Raw genomic sequence first — 17,898 nt, forward strand, 5'->3', positions numbered from 1 at the left:
CTGCAGATGGTGACTGCAGTCATGAAATTAAAAGATGCTTACTCCTTGGAAGGAAAGTTATGACCAACCTAGATAGTATATTCAAAAGCAAAGACATTTCTTTGCTGACTAAGGTCTGTCTAGTCAAGGCTATGGTTTTTCCAGTAGTCATGTATGGATGTGAGCGTTGGACTGTGAGGAAAGCTGAGCACTGAAGAATTGATGCTTTTGAACTGTGGTGTTGGAGAAGACTCTTGAGAGCCCCTTAGAATGCAAGGAGATCCAACCAGTCCATTCTAAAGGAGATCAGTCCTGGGTGTTCTTTGGAAGGACTGATGCTAAAGCTGAAACTCCAGTACTTTGGCCACCTCATGTGAAGAGCTGACTCACTGGCAAAGACTCTGATGCTGGGAGGGATTGGGGGCAGGAGGAGAAGGGGATGACAGAGGATGAGATGGCTGGATGGTATCACTGACTCAAGGGACATGAGTGTGAGTGAACTCCGGGAGTTGGTGATGGACAGGGAGGTCTGGCATGCTGCAATTCATGGGGTCACAAAGAGTCAGACACGACTGAGCAACTGAACTGAACTGAATAAGAGAAAAAAATGTTTAATAAAGTTAAAAACAAAAGAAAGCAGGACTATTCTATGGTTGATAATCTCAACAAACCTTAACTACAGGGAAAGAAGGTTAGCATGGGGACAAAGCTGTGATTGATAAAGAAAGGAGCAGTCACCCATCTTAGTCATGAGGTGGGGTGTGAGTGTTCTGTGCACATTCATCTTGTTGTGTCTTACCGGATCACAGTCTCAGAGGAATCTTATCTGATGTTGACATTCTGTGATTTGTTTATGTCAAACCAGGAGAACAACATGGCCTAGCTTTCAGCATTAGATCTGTTCCCAGATGTCAGGAGAATTTTCTCAGTCTTCATGGCCATGATACTCACTTATTTCTCTGCCCTGCCATCTCAGCCAGTCCGTGGCTCCAAAAGGTTGATGTAACTGTAGAATCAGTAGTTGGCAAAGGTTTCTGATCAATTTTCAGGGTAGTGATATGGCTGTGGGAAGTGGAGGAAGGGAGGTTTAAACCTTACATTCATCTCTACTTTACAAAAGCTATCCCAACAATAATTTGTTTTTACAAAATAATCTGTTGACATACCAAGACTCATTTCCAGAGAGACCCACAGACCAAGAAGGAAGAGAAAGAAAGAAAAGGGGTAGGAGGAAGACATACGGGCCAATTTTGTAATAACTGATGCCATTCATTTCACTGAAAAACTAAGCACAACAAAGATTTCTAGTTTCAACCAACTGTCCACTTAGTTGAAGTGTTTTGATACAGTGAAGTCTTGGTACAGTGATTCTGCACTGTCTTAGATTTAACACAATATAATCTGTGCCACCTGAATTACCTATGCCTGCTATACGATCAGACCACTCAAGATAGCTGTTCTCTTGCGCTCTGTACCTCCCCTGCTTGACCAATTCCTGTCTCACTCACACCCTACTCACCTGACTGACCTTCCCTCTTAATCAGAGAGCCTAATCATAAACTCATACATAACGCCCCACCCCACCCCTGACTTCCCACCACTTCACCCAGCCCTAGCTAGTGACTGTTCTGATCTTTAGATGTGAACTATCTCTACTATGACAGTTTATCAAAGGCAGGGTGAGGGGGCGTGCTCCTCTGCTGTTTCCCAGGTAACCGTGACCTCCCCCTCTGCAGTAGATACTACCATGTCCTGCACGCCATCTGCTGCACATGGTGGAGTGTTGCTCTAGTACCTTGGTTCAAACAAGTAAGAACCCCCTACCCTTTAAACCATGATGTCTCTGTTGCCTCCTCTGGGCTCTTTCTTTGGTCGTGAGGCTGGGCAAGTATAGTGTTTGCAAGCCTGTGGGATGCAGCACCCTGTAAAGGTACTGGGGTGTGGCTGAGCAGCAACCATGATGCTGAGCTTGACTGCTGGACAGAACACCCAACACAAACTGGATCAAAGAAGAGAATCGAGGGGCTTTATGACCTAAGTCATCCTACAGCTTTAATAAACTGAAGTCTGCACAGTCATTATGAAGAACCACACAAGGCTGGTGGGAGTAAGAGCACATGTGGATTCAACATCAGAAGTCTTCCTACCTAAATGTGTCCAGTGTCTTGTGTTCCAGAACCAGATTTGTATTTCCAGTCAGGTCCAGGTCTTGTAAAGTAGCAGGCAGAGCCTCTGGAATCAGGATTTCGGTCAAGTCATTGCAACTTAGGTCTACAAACTGAAAGGAAAAGGGAGAGATTAAGTTAATTCTTAACTCCCTAACGTTCAAACTCCTACTATATCCTCAAAGGGAATTTCATTTCTTTCCAAGAGTCAATTAAATATACTGTGATCCCAAACTGCCACTTTCTTAGGAGTCGCACTCCAGCCATCAACCCAGGACACAGCACCCAGAAGTACCTGGATCTGAGGCAACTGCAGTATTTCCGGAAAAATACTGATGTGGTTGGAGTGGGCCACCAGAGTGTGCAGCCTTTTGCAGTTCGCAATGGTCGTGGGGATGGTTTTAAGCTTGTTACCACTTAGGTTGAGTTCCTCCAACTGCTCCAATTTATTTAGTTTGCTGAAAAAGAAACACCAAAATACCATACTGCACCTAAACAAGCAGCTGCCAAGCAAGTTCTACAGCAGCCAGAGTACAGAGGGGACCAGCCTGTGGCCTGATAACTGGCCATAATGAGCAGCCACCACAGTGAACGAATGCTCCTGCCGAGCCTCAGCCTCATCTGCCTCCCTCTCAGTGCACTTTGAGAGCTGGAGTGTCCCATGGTTCTACTGCAGCTGCTGGATCTTCGGGGCAGGAACGTCTTCCCAGGGTTAACTAGACTAATTACGGTACTGCTTTGCCACTAACTAGTAGCAAAATACTGGGTAAGTTAGTCAGTGGACATCAATATCCTCAGCTAGAAAATAAGAAGTTGTACTAAATTATCACTAACATTCCTTTCAGTTTTAATTTCCACAGTTATTCATAACATAATCCAGCTTCCATAAACTTTACCAAGTGCCGAGCATAAATACCACCCTGTGTTACGGGCTGTGATGCAGGCCATTCACACTGTCCCACTGGAGTAAGCCAAGCTTTCTATGCAGTAAGCAGAATAGCTTCAGAGGGCCTAACACCTTTATCTAGATTTTTTAAAACTGTAAAGATAATAAACTGCTCTAACAGAAAGTTTGTTATTGCTGTTTACTTGCTAAGTCGTGTCTGACTCTTTGTGACCGCATGGACTGCAGTCTCCCAGGTTCCCCTGTCCATGGGATTTCAGAGGCAAGATTCACTAGAGTGGGTATTCCTTCTCCAGGGTATCTTCCTGATCCAGGGATCGAACCCACGTCTCCTGCATTGCAGATGGATTCTTTACCACTGGTCTACCAGGGAAGCCCACAACAGAAAGTTCAGAAAATAAAAAAAATAAATCCAGAGTACCACCACCAATCTGAAAAAGTTATTTTCATTTTGCTGAATTTCCTGTCAAATTTTTCATATGCAGATTTTGCATTAACTCTGCCCTTTTCATATATCACAGATAATTTCCACTGCTAGAATACTAAAAAATTTGTAATAATTGAGTTTCGTAAATTAAAATTGCTTTCTTATTACAATAGTAATACTCACTGAAAAATATTGAAAAATAAAGCTGAACATAAAAAAAAAACTTTTAACCCCATGACCAGATTTAATCTCCGATGACAATTTGGTGGTGAGTATTCTTGTCCTTTTTAATGCATGAAACCCTATTTTTTTTTTAAATTAAAACATGATGTTCATTACATGTACTGTTTTATAACTTTTTAAAAAACTTAATCATATATATTTAAGGTGTTCCCATGTCCAAACCTCATGCTTTTCTCTTACACAGAGACACAGCATCTATATCTCAATCAGTCTTACTGAGCACCCAGAACTGCTGGATTCTGAACACAATCCAAAGGAAACAGAAGCCTTGGACTGTGCCCATGCTATTATAACGTTGTTCAGGAGATGACAGCAGACTTATGATTGAGGTTAGAACACATATTTTCCTTAAAATTCTGCTCCTGAATTCCATTTAATTTTATTATCTGTATTCAGATTACTCTAGTCCAACATTCAGAAAACTAAGATCATGATGGCATCTGGTCCCATCACCTCATGGGACATAGATGGGGAAACAGTGGAGACAGTGTCAGACTTTATTTTGGGGGGCTCCAAAATCACTGTAGATGGTGACTGCAGCCATGAAATTAAAAGACGCTTACTCTTTGGAAGGAAACTTATGACCAACCTAGATAGCATATTCAAAAGCAGAGACATTTCTTTTCCAACAAAGGTCCATCTAGTCAAGGCTATGGTTTATCTAGTAGTCATGTATGGATGTGAGAGTTGGACTGTGAGGAAAGCTGAGCACTGAAGAATTGATGCTTTTGAACTGTGGTGTTGGAGAAGACTCTTGAGAGTCCCTTGGACTGCAAGGAGATCCAACCAGTCCATTCTAAAGGAGATCAGTCCTGGGTGTTCTTTGGAAGGACTGATGCTAAAGCTGAAACTCCAGTACTTTGGCCACCTCATGTGAAGAGCTGACTCATTGGCAAAGACTCTGATGCTGGGAGGGATTGAGGGCAGGAGGAGAAGGGGATGACAGAGGATGAGATGGCTGGATGGCATCACCGACTCAATGGACGTTGAGTTTGAGCGAACTCCGGGAGTTGGTGATGGACAGGGAGGTCTGGCATGCTGCAATTCATGGGGTCTCAAAGAGTCAGACACGACTGAGCAACTGAACTGAACTGAACTAGTCCAACAATGTCATCAAACTAGGAGGACTTCATAAGTTTCAAGAGTATTACATCTGGTATTTCCCAAGAGCTTCATAAACTCATATAACTTATCAGTGGTGTGTCATTTTCACTTTATCTGAACATATTTGAGGCCAAATGAACTAATCTGCTAGGATTTCAAGAGATCTATCACATCTTGAAATTAAGATTCTGCATTCACTTTAAAAGCTATTGCTCAAGTTCTTTCAAGGAAGCAATCAAGTTTATTGCACTTGTCTTCTATAAGCGCCAAATATTTTATAAACAATCACAAAAATTACCATCTCTGTTTTCCGTGTTTAACACATTTCTAAGAAAATTTGTAAAACAAAACTAGAAAAAAAAAATTTCATTCAAATTGTATCAAATATAATTTTATGATATATATATAATTTCACTCAAATTATATCAAATGTCATTTTCCTATGTGTTTGGGTTTTGAAAACACGATTTTTAATAACTACCTTCATGGATTTTTCTGGTGTCAAATTTTCTAAAAAAATTTTTTAATCAAAGGTATTTTGGAAGATACTTATTTCTCCATTGATGCTGTTTAAAACTTTGACAACACCAAATGTCTCTCTTATGTCTTATCAGCTACCTGCACATATCTTTAACATCCTGCATTTATTACACTGCACTGCAACTGCCAATATTATAATACTTTTCTATTTCCCTAATTTAAATTCAAGTTCCTTAAGGACAGAGACTGCAACTTAATTATCACTGTCTCCCTAGTATGTACACAGGTCTTGACATACAGCAGACATTCAACCTATATACTAAGAATTAAACACATTTTAACCACAACCTCTGTGGTTAATGATACTTACAAAAGGGTACAAACAGACCTTCTCATTCAAGTAAGGGATCAGTAAGTCGGTCAACATAAAGCAAGAGCACCCAGTAAAAGAGCTGTGACATAGTCTGACAAATGTGGAACCACGTTACATGTCTGAAACGATCAGAGTATGGATCTGTGTACCTTGCAGGAAACGTCTGTAGCTGGTTGTTTGCAAGATGCAGGATGCGCAGGTGCGGATGCCCCACCAGGACAGGCACACACTGATCTGTCAGGAGGTTGTTGGTCAGGTAGAGCAGCTGTAGCGCACTCAGACTCTCCTCCCCAGCACAGGCAGATGGCAGAGACTCCAGACTATTTGCGGATGCATTCAAGTATCTGAGACTGACAGACACATGCAAACCATCATTTCTTTTATGGCTATTTGCTGCCTTCTGATGTGGAAACCATCATGCCATCTTAGTATGCAACAATGCCTTTCCATGCTCCCAAACTGATGACAAAATTATTTCCTCCAGGGTGTTTTCTCTGCTTGACTTTATCCAATGAAAGTTCCTTTTACTCAACTCATGCCAGTTAAGTTCCTGGGCTTCTGCACTGGCTTGATTCTAACCCAGCTTCATATTTTTCTGTCTGTATGTCCGCTGAAAGGATGCTGCTGAGTATCACATTCACAAGTATGTGAACTGTGAAGTCACCCTTTGGAAAAATTTTTGTCTGATTTTAATAGAATCATTTATTTAGCCACTCCTTCTATAATCCCCTAATTATGGGCATATCAGCTATTTCCAACTGTTTGTTATTATAAACATTGTAATGAATATCTTTGAGCCCATACCCAATTATTTCTTTAGGCTACATTCCCAGGAGCAGAAGCTGTGGGGTCAAAGGCTACACATATCTTTAAGATTTTTATACATATATTGCCAAAATCAGCTCCAGAAAGGCTATAACAAACTATACTCCCACAAGAAGGATATAAAGAATGCGGTGACTCATACTTTTGTCAACACTGAATATCATAATTCACTTTAACCTTCACCTATCTAATAAGTAAAACATGGTATGATTTTAAAAATCTGCCTAGCATAGAGTTTGGTACATATAGAACATGCTTGATAAAAGGCAGTTAATATATTATTAAACTTTGTTCTTAAGTCATCCTCAAACTGTGTGATCTGTATCTCCAGTTAGCTTTTAAGTTATTGAGGGTACTGTGTGTCTATATCTTTGTATGTCCCAAATTCTCTGTGCAGAGATACTAGTAAATATTATTGACAGTTTGCTACAACCTCTAGGTAACTTCCTTACTGCAGATTCTAAGCCTGTAAACTAATTTTATTCAGACTTCATCAGAATGAAAGGCACTGTAATGCAGTACTAACAAATACTTGCTAATTAACAAATGTTACTGCACTAAGACTCCACATAAACTTTTCAAAAAGAAAATTTCCTTCATGCATTTTTTAGAATTTCCAAAGATCTTTAGGAAAATCCAACCAAATATATCATACATTAAGAGATGTATAAGCTGCCAAAAGCCTGGCATGCTGCAGTCCATGGGGTCGCAAAGAGCTGGACACAACTTAGCGACTTAACAACAACAAAACTGCCAAACAAAGAATAAGCCAGACGCTTGTGGGCTAAATGCTTTTTGTATGCATCCTGCAGCCTTATGTTAATTACTGCTGCTTCTCTCTGCTTTCTCCACGTCTAAATTGAAGACAATATTGCTTTCTCCATATTGCAAAAGACTATAATTAAAAACTAGTTTTCATTGAATGGTGACATACGTGTTACATAAACCTGATTATGGGTATTAAAATAGGAAGATTTACTATCTATTTGTTAATTTAGAATGAGAAAGCAAGTAATACTTTTGGAACAATGTTGCATTTAAATTCACAGTTTTCAAAGCAGGGAGTAAAAAAGGCCTGCAGATAAACAGTGTAACTTAATGATAGCTTGGCAAAGCTAGAAGCAAAAACTAAATTAACTTCAGTGGTATGTCCTTTTCTGCTAAGGCAAAAGCTGAAAAGTGCCCAAAGAAGCTGTATCAGAACACTGCAGCCTCTCTTTGAAGATCATAAATGTATTCCTTTTCTGAGATGAAAGCCTGAACCTTCCCAAGCTCTTGAAACCTGTTTACAACATAATAACTTCCCAAGTATTTGATGGTTATTTCACCTTTTGAGTTGAAGCTTCCTGCCTCCTAAGACAGTGTCATATTTTATTCCATACAAACTGCAAATAAGTCCACCTGTAGCCAGACTATGAAGTAAACACTCTGTAAAGATAGTTTCAAAGGTCACTCCGATGAAAAGTCCAGGTAGTTTGCTTATCCCATTGTCCTGCTTTTCTCAATAAAATCTACAGCACTTACTTTAAGGCCTTAGAGAAGAGAGTATCTGGCAGCCTGGTGAGCAGGTTATGCTGGACATCCAACACCTCCAGAGGGATGTGCTCCACCAGCATGGGAAGGCTCTGCACATGATTGTGTCCCAGCATTAGTTTCCTAAGACTCAAGCTACTAAGGATTCTAAGGGAACAGAGCACAAAGAAACACCACCACCAACAACAAAAAAACAGGCTTAAATCTCTCTTCCTGAGTCTGCCCTTGGCTATTTAACTACAATCAGTAAATGTACAGAAACATGTTATTCTAGACAGTATCATCACCGACAGGTGCCTGAGCAGAAAGCAGCCATGACCATATGTTTACCCACCACCCACCAGGAAGTCATTCAGGTCATTCTGGGGAAAGATGAACTAATGAAAGCACACAGCCCCAAACACAAAAAGCCCCAAACAAAAAAAGCAATTTGTGCCATAAATCAATTTAGATTTCAAGTCTAGACAGGACCAAAAATTCAGTGAATTTATTAACATGAATATAATCAATGATAATTTAAAAATTTATTGTAACAAAAACTACGACTTATTCAGTTCTTAAAATGTGCCAGATCATTTAACAATTAGGTTAGAAGGGTTAAGTGACTTTGGTTTGCCAAAGATCTCACATCACACATAGTAAATGGTACAGTCAGGATTTGGATTAAAGGCTGACTCTAATGCCATGTTCATATCTACTATGTACAAAGCCTCCTGTATACTTTTAAAGATTGTTCTAGGTAATGACCTCACATTACACATCTTGGTACCACCCCTCATCCCCCAATGTTTGTATTTTTCCCCTCCACATATAGAAACCCCACCATCTTATAAAGGTCAATTCAAACAGGTATTCTCCACACAGCATCCCCTAATTATTCAAAGTTCTGAATTTCTAAGGCATGTTATTTATACAGCACAGTGGCCAAAAGTGAGGCTTTAGAGTAAGAATGACTACATTTAAACGCCAGCTCTTATCACTTCCTAGTTAAGTGTAACATTGGACAAACTATCTAACCACGCTAAGCTTTAGTTTCCCTATTTGTAAGATGAAGTAACAGCACCTATAAAATAAGGTTAACACAGGATTAAATAAGATAATGAAAGTAAAGCTCTTAGAACATTGCCCAGCTCATAACAAATCACTCAGTACAAATGTTCTATTATCACGAACAAGTCACTGACCTCTGCCAGCAACTCTTGTACACTGTATCACAGTTATCTCTGCACAGGTCACCCTTACTGTCTGCTTACTAAGTTCCTTGCTGGCCAAGACTAGGCCTGATGTCTTCCTTACAGCACTCATGCTGCCCGGCACTCAACAGATACTCAATGTTTACTGAACAGATGAATCAAAGCATCCTTGACAGGCAACCCAAATATAGGAAAATTATTTAGTTAAATGCATACATAATATATAAATTAACACATGAATACCTCATGGGAACCTCTGTCAGGAGATTATAGCTCACGTCTAATATTTCTATCTTCTTTGCTTCACAGGCCCAGTCAGGGACACACTCTAGCAGGTTTCTGCAGAAAATAAACAATTAAAGGGTATCATTTTGAATGAGGAGGAACTCATACCGTTTCACCAGTCTGTAACACATCCACCCCTGTGCTCCCAGAGGGCAGAAGCACAATGCCCAGGGCACCCCTGGTGTGCTGCCTGGAATACAGTAGATGCTCTATGAATGTTGCTGACAGAAAGGTGGAGAGAGAGAAAGAAACATACACATGTGTGATACTAGATCAACTGTGTTGGGCTCATGAAGATATGAAGGCCTTTAGCACTAAAAGCACACACGTGGCAGGATGGGACAGGAGAGAGAGGGGAGGAAGCCTTAAAGGAAGATGAGGCACCGTACACGTATCTTCAAAGCTGAGGAGGCTATCCCCAGGTGATGATGACTGGGGAAGAAGAGAAGTGAATTCTGGGGGAAAAGAACCAAAGGAATAAAAGTGAGGAAACAAGAACAAAAGGTAACACATCAGGGGAAAGTGCCAGATCATTTAGAATGTGAATTCAAATCTTCAGTAGAGCACTGGGCAGATCCTCAGTCACAGGAATTTTATTTTCAGATGTTACTTAGTTTCCCTAAGACTAAAAGTCTCTACTGATGGATGGATCAGTATGATGAGGCAGAATGAAGTAAATGCTGCAAGAGAAATGCAGAAGCTGCTCTGACTACTCAGTGAAGGAAGCCCTTCAAGGCAAGTCCCCTAAGAAATATGACATCTGTGGTAGAATGTTGCACAATGCCCTGAGGTGTGGCACGCATGTCAAGCAAGAGGCTGACAACATGCGCTAGAGCACAGAGGCAAGAAAAGAATAATAAGTAGTTTGGTGATGCTGGAGCAGCAAATATGGAGCAGAGTGAGAAGAAACAAGGCTGGAAAGACCTAATCATGTCTCGGAGGCTGTGACCTTATCCTGCAGGTGTAGGGGGATCACTGAAGGGTTTGTGAGCATCGAGGAGACAATGTCAGTTCTGCACTTTAAAGAGCTCACTCTCTGAATACAAGAGAGGTCTGGCTGAGGTGGTTGTATTATTAAAAGGAAGCCTAATCAGGAAACTGTGAGACAATTTTATCCTAAAAGGAAATGATAAGGGCCTCAATGAGTAGTGATACACCTGGAAGGGAAGAGAAAGGAGCCAGAAACACTTAGGAGGCAAAAATTAAAATGACTTAGAAATGGAGTAAACATGTGAGTAGAGCAGAGAGAAGACTCAAAAGTGACATCAGAGAGGAAATCCTATCCAGAGAAAGGACTGAGAAGCTCCAAATGAGGTTGAGAATCATGAATTTCAGCGGTGTCCACCTTGAGCTGATCGTCTCATGATAACACCAAAAGCTGAAACAGAAAACTAGACAAACCAGTTAAAGTGCTGGTGGAGGGGTGGATAATAAATCTCATTTTGCACATATCTGAGGTATTTGGAGACATGCAGGAGGAAACATCTATTATGAAATTGGACACACAGGTCTGAGGCTGAAAGAAGAGAGTCTGGACTGGTGCTCTGGGTGATGCGGACACTGAAGGATAGTGAGATTCTGGAGGTAAATGAGATTGTGTCAAATGAGAAGTGCAGTAGCCAAGGACAGACTCTGAGACAAGTTACCTTTAAAGGGCTGGCTAAGAAGAGACAGGTTAGAAATGGTCAGAGGGGCATGAAAAAAATCAGACTGTATCAGCCAGCCAAGGAAACAGCATGTCTGAATAAAAGATAGCAAGGTGAACAATGTCAATATACAAGAGGAGGTCTAAAACCAGCTGTCGTGGGGTGAACAACTGGGAACAGGAAAATGTGCCAAGAAATACAGATAATTCTTGAGAAATGTGGACAAAAAAAGGGATGAGCAAGATGAAGGAACAGAACAGTAGCTAGAAGGGGTGCAAGATAATGGGAATGTTTATTTGTTAAGACAGGAGATATAAATGTGCAGAGAGACCAAGAAAGACACTGAACACATGTGAAAGGAGAGGAGGGATGACTAACAAAGCAAGGTTCAGGGCAGTGGGAGTAGATGCGATCATAGGCACAGATGGCTAGGCTGGCTTGGAATAAGGAAAGCTGAGAATGCATATGGATCTATGTGAATTTTAGCAATGGGGTAGGAAGTTAAGGGAGATCACCCATGATGACCTCTATTTTCTCAGTCAAGTGGGAAGCTGAGCTCCAGAGCAGAGGACATAAGAAGGGGAGGAGTCGAAAGAAGCCAAGCAATTTGGAACAGATCCAGGACCCTGGAAAGAACTGACAAGAGAAGAAACTCCAGATGAGGCTGGCTGGAAACCAAATTTAGGGTGGGTCCACATGATTTTCTTCAGTAATGACCAAATTCAGTGCGGAAGGTAAATCTTCGTCTTGAACCGTGCAGAGGTTTTGCTGACAGGAAGACGACAGAATGAAATGGATGGAAGGGAATCTAGAACAACAGCTTAATAATAATGATGATAAAGTCACAACAACAAAAGGAATCCTGGCTATCATGGCTAATATTTCTTGAGAGACTATTTTATGCGAGGTACTAGGCTACATAGGTTGCATTTATTGTCTCATTTAAACTTTGTGGCAACTCTGACCATATAGGACTCCATCCACTGCCCATTCCACATGCTGCTACCACTCTATACTCACAGCACTTATGATGCTGCCCTCTCACTGCTTGTCCAATTGTCAAGACAAGCTAGACTGTAAAACTAGACTGTAAAACTCAGCCACTGACTCCTGAATGCCTAACACAGTGTTAAAAATGAATGAAGGAAAGAAAGCAAACCTCATTTATGTTTATTCTTGACCACTGACAGAAGAAATAAAATCTTGAATAATTAACATCATTCTGCATATCAGATCGACATGGCTCACAAGAGTAAGAGAATAACATTTTACGTCACTCAAAACCAAGAATTATCTGATTCCAATTGTAAAAATCAGTGCCCATGGAAGGGAAATAGTTCTTTGTTTGCAACTCATTCTAAATCCACAAACTGTAACTGAGTAATTCAGAGGCACCTTTCCTTTAATTAGATCAGTTCAGTTCTGTCGCTCAGTCATGTCTGACTCTTTGCGACCCCATGGACTGCAGCATGCCAGGCTTCCCTGTCTATCACCAACTCCCAGAGCTTGCTCAAACTCATATCCATAGAGTCGGTGATGTCATCCAACCATCTCATCCTCTGTCATCTCATTCTCTTCCTGCCTTCAATCTTTTCCAGCTTCAGGGTCTTTTCCAACGAGTCAGTTCTTTGCATCAGGTGGCCAAAGTAGATAGTATGGCCATTAAATGTACTCCTTTAGCCAAACTTTTGCCCTTCTCTAGGTTATCCAAATATTTCAACATATTGGGATTTCCTATATTTCAAAACTGCCAGAGTGCCCACAGACATCTCTTAAGTATAGGAATCAAACCACCACCACTCTAATGAGACACACTCACCGGGAGAGTTCTAGAGACGTGAGCAGACTGGGTACTGGATAGACATTCACTGTTGTCAATCCTAATCAGAGAACAGATTGGTGTTAGTGACATTCTCCAAAGAAGAATGTAACTCAGAGGAAACACAGGGCAAAAATCGATAAAAATTTGTGTCATCTACTGAGATGAACTAAAGATAAAAACCAGTAAGTAGGGACTTCCTGGCAGTCCAAAGACTTTGCCTTCCAATGCAGGGGACACAGGTTTGATCTGTGATTGGGAAGCAAAGATCGCACATGCCTTATGGCCAAAAAATCAAAACATAAAACAGAAGCAATACTGTAATAAATTCAATAAAAGACATCCCTGATGACCAGGGAGGGCCTTTCCCTCTGTTAATTGGCTATTTGGATAAATCCTTCTGTGAAGCTGAAAGCTTAGTTCTTTACTCTTGAGGTGTCAAAACCTCAAATGTTGGTATGAATTCTTCTAGGTTGTAGAATTTAAGGATTCTGTGAACAGAACAATTCTTTTGCTCTGTTCTGTGATAGAAAGGTATTACCTAAATTTGCATTTCTTTGACACTTAGTGAAATTGAATATCTTTTCTTCTTTAAACACAGAAAAGCAGTTACAATTGACCCTTGAACAATGTGGGGGTTACAGGCACTGACCCTCTGAGCAGTTGAAAATTCATATAAAACTTTATATAGTTATATATATATATATATCCCGTACACACACACATACATATGTATGTATGTACACATATATATACATATATGTAAATACTACAATACTACACAATCATGAAAACAGAGGGCTGATTGTAAAGTTACACTCAGATTTTTGTCTAAAGGGTTTGTCTGAGGTGCCCCGAAACCCTGCATTATTCAAGGACCAACCATATTTACTACTGAAAAAACTCCATGTTTAAGTACACCTGTACAGGGAACTTCTTGGTGGTCCAGTGATTAGAATTCAGCGTTTTCACTGTCATGGCCCCAGTTCAATCCCAGATCAGGGAATTAAGATTCCCCCAAGCCCCATGGCATGGCCAAACAAAACAAACAAAAAGCAGACCTGTGCATTTCAAACCTGTTTTCCAAGAGTCAACTGTATAACTTCCTCAGTAAAGAATTCTCTATTAACAGAATGGCCTCAACAAATATGAGGCCTTTTACGTTGAAAAATAGCCCTGGGGCAAATAAATCACTATTGAAGTGAAGGGCTTCTCATTCTGGAACTAAGGCAGCACAAGGTTTTAGACTAGAGACTGGTAATCTTCTGTAAAGGGCTAAGCATTTAGTAACATTTTGGCCTTTGCAGGCCATGTGGTCTCTCTCAAAACTACTCAATCATTTTGCCACCGTAGCAGGAGAGTGGTTAATATGCAAACGAACATGGGTATGTTCCTATCAAACTTTATTCAATTAAATTTGAATTTCATATAACTTACCCATGTCAAAATTATTTTTCCTCTGATTTTTTAAAAACCCAACCTTTAAAAAATATAAAAACCCATCCCTCAAGGGCCACACAAAATGAGATGTAGGCCATATTTAGCCCCTGGGCTGCAGCTGGCCAACCCATGTTGCAAGACTATTACTGAAATTCTCTTTTGAACATGCTTGCCCAACCTAACATCCTAGCATTTTGCAAAATGCCTCTGATTATTATAATGTTCATTTAGTGAAGCTCAAATAATCCTGCAATGCCTTTTTATGCATATCTCAACCACTGAAGTGCTGACTGCAAACTTAAAGCTAGGTCTCTATGAACCTCAAACTCCACTTGGCAGAGTGGCTGAGGAACACCTCAGATGCCACTGTTCTTGGATAGCTCAGACAAGAGCTACAAGAGGAAACACTGGAGGCTGGGTAGAGAACTCACTGTTCGAATTCGCGTAGAGAGTTCGAAGGGAGAAGCCACTGAGCGTCAGCTCCCTCAGCTGGTTCCGCTCACAATGCAGCTGCTCCAAGTTGCAAAAGGAGCTAAGATCTAAGTCAGTCAGCTGATTGTCCCGCAAATCCATGTGGGTGATGTATTTATTTCCCTCCAGATTCTCAATAATCATGGTTTTTAGACGGTTCATCCTTAATATTCAGAAATAAGAAAATCATTAGAAATAAATCTACCTGAAATATGAAAAAAAAAAAAGAAAGAAAGAAATCTACTATATGTGCTTACCAAAAGAAAAAAACAGGAGAGGAGAAGTATGTTTCTCTTGTCTCTTTCCTAAACAACTTAAGAATTTTACTCCTTGCCTCATTGTGCAAGGTACTAGGTAAATAACCACAGATAGTTGTACCTTGGGTTCTTTGTCTACAAGCTAAGTTAGAGACTGTGCAGATTGGCAAATACATGTACAAATTAAAGAGAAAGAAAAGGGGACCATGTCCACAAACAGTTAGTCTAAAACCTGCATCCAAATACCTAGTAAGGTTAGGCAGGGATGAAGGAATAAAACAAAGAAATGAGAAGATGAGCATAAACTTTGGGGCTGCGACTAGCAGGACGGTCATAGAGTAAGTATCACATGAGAGCAAGAGCAAACAGCTACGCTGCCTCTCACTGCTCTGCCTGCTGTCCAGTGCCAAGATTCCCATTACATTAATTAAGGGAGAGGAAAACAGTCTCGTATTTACATGAAATAGTTCAAGGGCAAGTAAAAGAAAACAACTTCTTTGGCTTCTTCTATACAGGTATATGATTTAATGCGTGCAGACTTATTCTCATTTTCCCATTCTTCAATAAATTTTTGTTACTACATCTTTATGAGGGACATCAATGGCTTAGTGTAAATAACAGAACATTCAGTATGTGTATTTTACTACTTTCATTTAGGAAAAGATTACAAATAAATAAATAATTTTAAAAAGGAATAAAACTCTCATTAAAAAATATTACTAGTAAAACTGGTAACATTTCAATTCTAATACCACAGATATCAAGAAGAAACCCAAGGATTCAACAGAAAAATGGTCAAGTTTATTATGGAAAAATACAAACCACCAATAAGCATACAAAAAGATACTCATCCTAATTCGTAATAAATGCTGATTAAAATGATGAAATACTATTTTTTACCTACTACACTAACAAGGAAAAAGACTGCTAAAATCCAACATAAGGATGAAAGGAAATGGGAATTCTCATAAAACGTTGCTAGGAGGGTAAGTCAGAACAACCTTCATCTCTACCACATGGTATACCTACCTCATTCATAAATCTCTCTACCATTAAGTGAAAAATGAAGCTTTACTACAGCTTTAAAAACATACATTGTTCTAAAATCCTAATGGTTTCAAGAGTCTTTATTTTTAAAAAGAAAATGTAAAGGAACATCAGAGGTCAGGCAAAAAGAAAGCACAGTGAACAATGACCAAAACAGACTTCCCTAGTGATGCAGTGGATAAGCATCCACCTGCCAATGCAAAGGGCACAAGTTCGATTCCTGTTCTGGGACACATGACACAGAGCAACTAAGCCCGTGCACCACAACTACTAAGCTGGTGCTCTAGGGCCCACGAGCCACAACTACTGAGCCCGCATGCTGCAACTACTGAAGCCCATGTGCCTAAAGCTTGCGCTCTGCAACAAAAGGAGCCTCTGCTTGCCGCAACTAGAGAAAGCCCACAGGCAGCAGTGAAGACTCAGTGCAATCAAAAATGAAAAAGAATGACCTCACCTCAAATCCACATGTTTGATATGGCTCATCCGGTTCAGCACCCCCAGGTTTAGCACTTCCACTCCGTTTCCAGCCATAAACACTTTATCTAACATAGTGAGTTTCTCATAAACCTCGGGAATTTGACTAAAGTTGTTGAAGGAAATTCCCAGGGAGGACAGCTGTTGTAGATTTCCCAGTTCTTCAGGTAAAGTAGTAAGGTAGTTGCCATCAAGACAGAGAGTCTGAAGACTGCAAGAAGAAAACAACACAAAACTCCTTGATGAAACGTTTTAATTGGAATGGATAAAACTAGAATTATGGATTTTTACTTGTCACTAATTTATTATGAGTCCAATATGATTAGATACCCTCAGTCTATCTATAGAGATTTACTAAGATGACTCAAATACAGATGGTCCCTTTAACATCAAGGGTAGTCAGAGCCTCTGTGGTTAAACTGAGGGAATAGTCTCTTTTGTAGGCAAGTAACTGCTGCTGACTAGAATTCTCATAATTACATGATCTATTTCACTGCAAGAGCTGATGGAACTACCTTCATTCCAAATACCAGACAAGTTCCTTACACTGCAAACAAAGGAAAAGACAAACCCAGTAAAAATCAGGTACTTACTTCAGCAGACTGCCAATCTGACTCGGCAGGTCATGGAATCCATTACAGGAAAGGTTGAGCTCAGTCAGGGTAGGAATTTCACATAACAATACAGGAAATGACCCAAGCTTATTATGGGACAAGTTCAGGCCCTTCAGCTGAGAAAATCTAAAAAGCAAAGGCACATTATACTACTGAATGAAAAAGTGATGTTGTAAATGTCCATCAAAGAATTTGTTCTGCGTATATTTACTGAACATTCAGTATGTGTCAAACAGTGTGTGTGGCATAGACACCAGGATGACTAACGCCCAGTCTGAGCTATCAAGGAAACCAGGTCTGGTGAGATGGGAGTTGTTCTCTCTTCTCCTCAGAAAGGCAGAAACTCTTGAAAAACTCACAGTGGTACAATTATTTTCTATTAAGTTGAATCAATACCATTATTGATATGCTTCAAATAATTTCCTTTATTTAATGTCTACATGGAATATACAAAAGCCTTACAATTAATCAATTCATGGACATAGGACTAGCTAACAAAGCTGTGGATCAAATCTCATTACAAGCAATTTCTCTTTTTGTAAATGACTGAGCCAGTTAGTTTAAAAATACATAGGTGATATGCAGTTTTACTGTAATGTGATGATACACAACACAAAAT

General features: G+C 40.1%; 1 protein-coding gene across 1 annotated transcript in view; it reads right to left on the bottom strand.

Moving 5' to 3' along the window:
* Positions 1–17,898, bottom strand: part of PHLPP2 (PH domain and leucine rich repeat protein phosphatase 2) — a 62,629-nt gene that overhangs the window by 10,721 nt on the left and 34,010 nt on the right. The window contains exons 7-16 of the mRNA XM_040253170.1: positions 17,259–17,405; positions 16,646–16,876; positions 14,848–15,050; positions 12,977–13,037; positions 9,470–9,565; positions 8,025–8,180; positions 5,825–6,025; positions 2,440–2,602; positions 2,127–2,257; positions 931–1,041 (exon numbers count right to left, since the gene is read on the bottom strand). Coding sequence (XP_040109104.1) covers positions 931–1,041; positions 2,127–2,257; positions 2,440–2,602; positions 5,825–6,025; positions 8,025–8,180; positions 9,470–9,565; positions 12,977–13,037; positions 14,848–15,050; positions 16,646–16,876; positions 17,259–17,405 — 1,500 coding nt within the window. The remainder of the gene's footprint in view (positions 1–930; positions 1,042–2,126; positions 2,258–2,439; positions 2,603–5,824; positions 6,026–8,024; positions 8,181–9,469; positions 9,566–12,976; positions 13,038–14,847; positions 15,051–16,645; positions 16,877–17,258; positions 17,406–17,898) is intronic.

Source organism: Oryx dammah, unplaced genomic scaffold, assembly GCF_014754425.2.
Source record: "Oryx dammah isolate SB20612 unplaced genomic scaffold, SCBI_Odam_1.1 HiC_scaffold_13, whole genome shotgun sequence".
NCBI lineage: Eukaryota > Metazoa > Chordata > Mammalia > Artiodactyla > Bovidae > Oryx > Oryx dammah.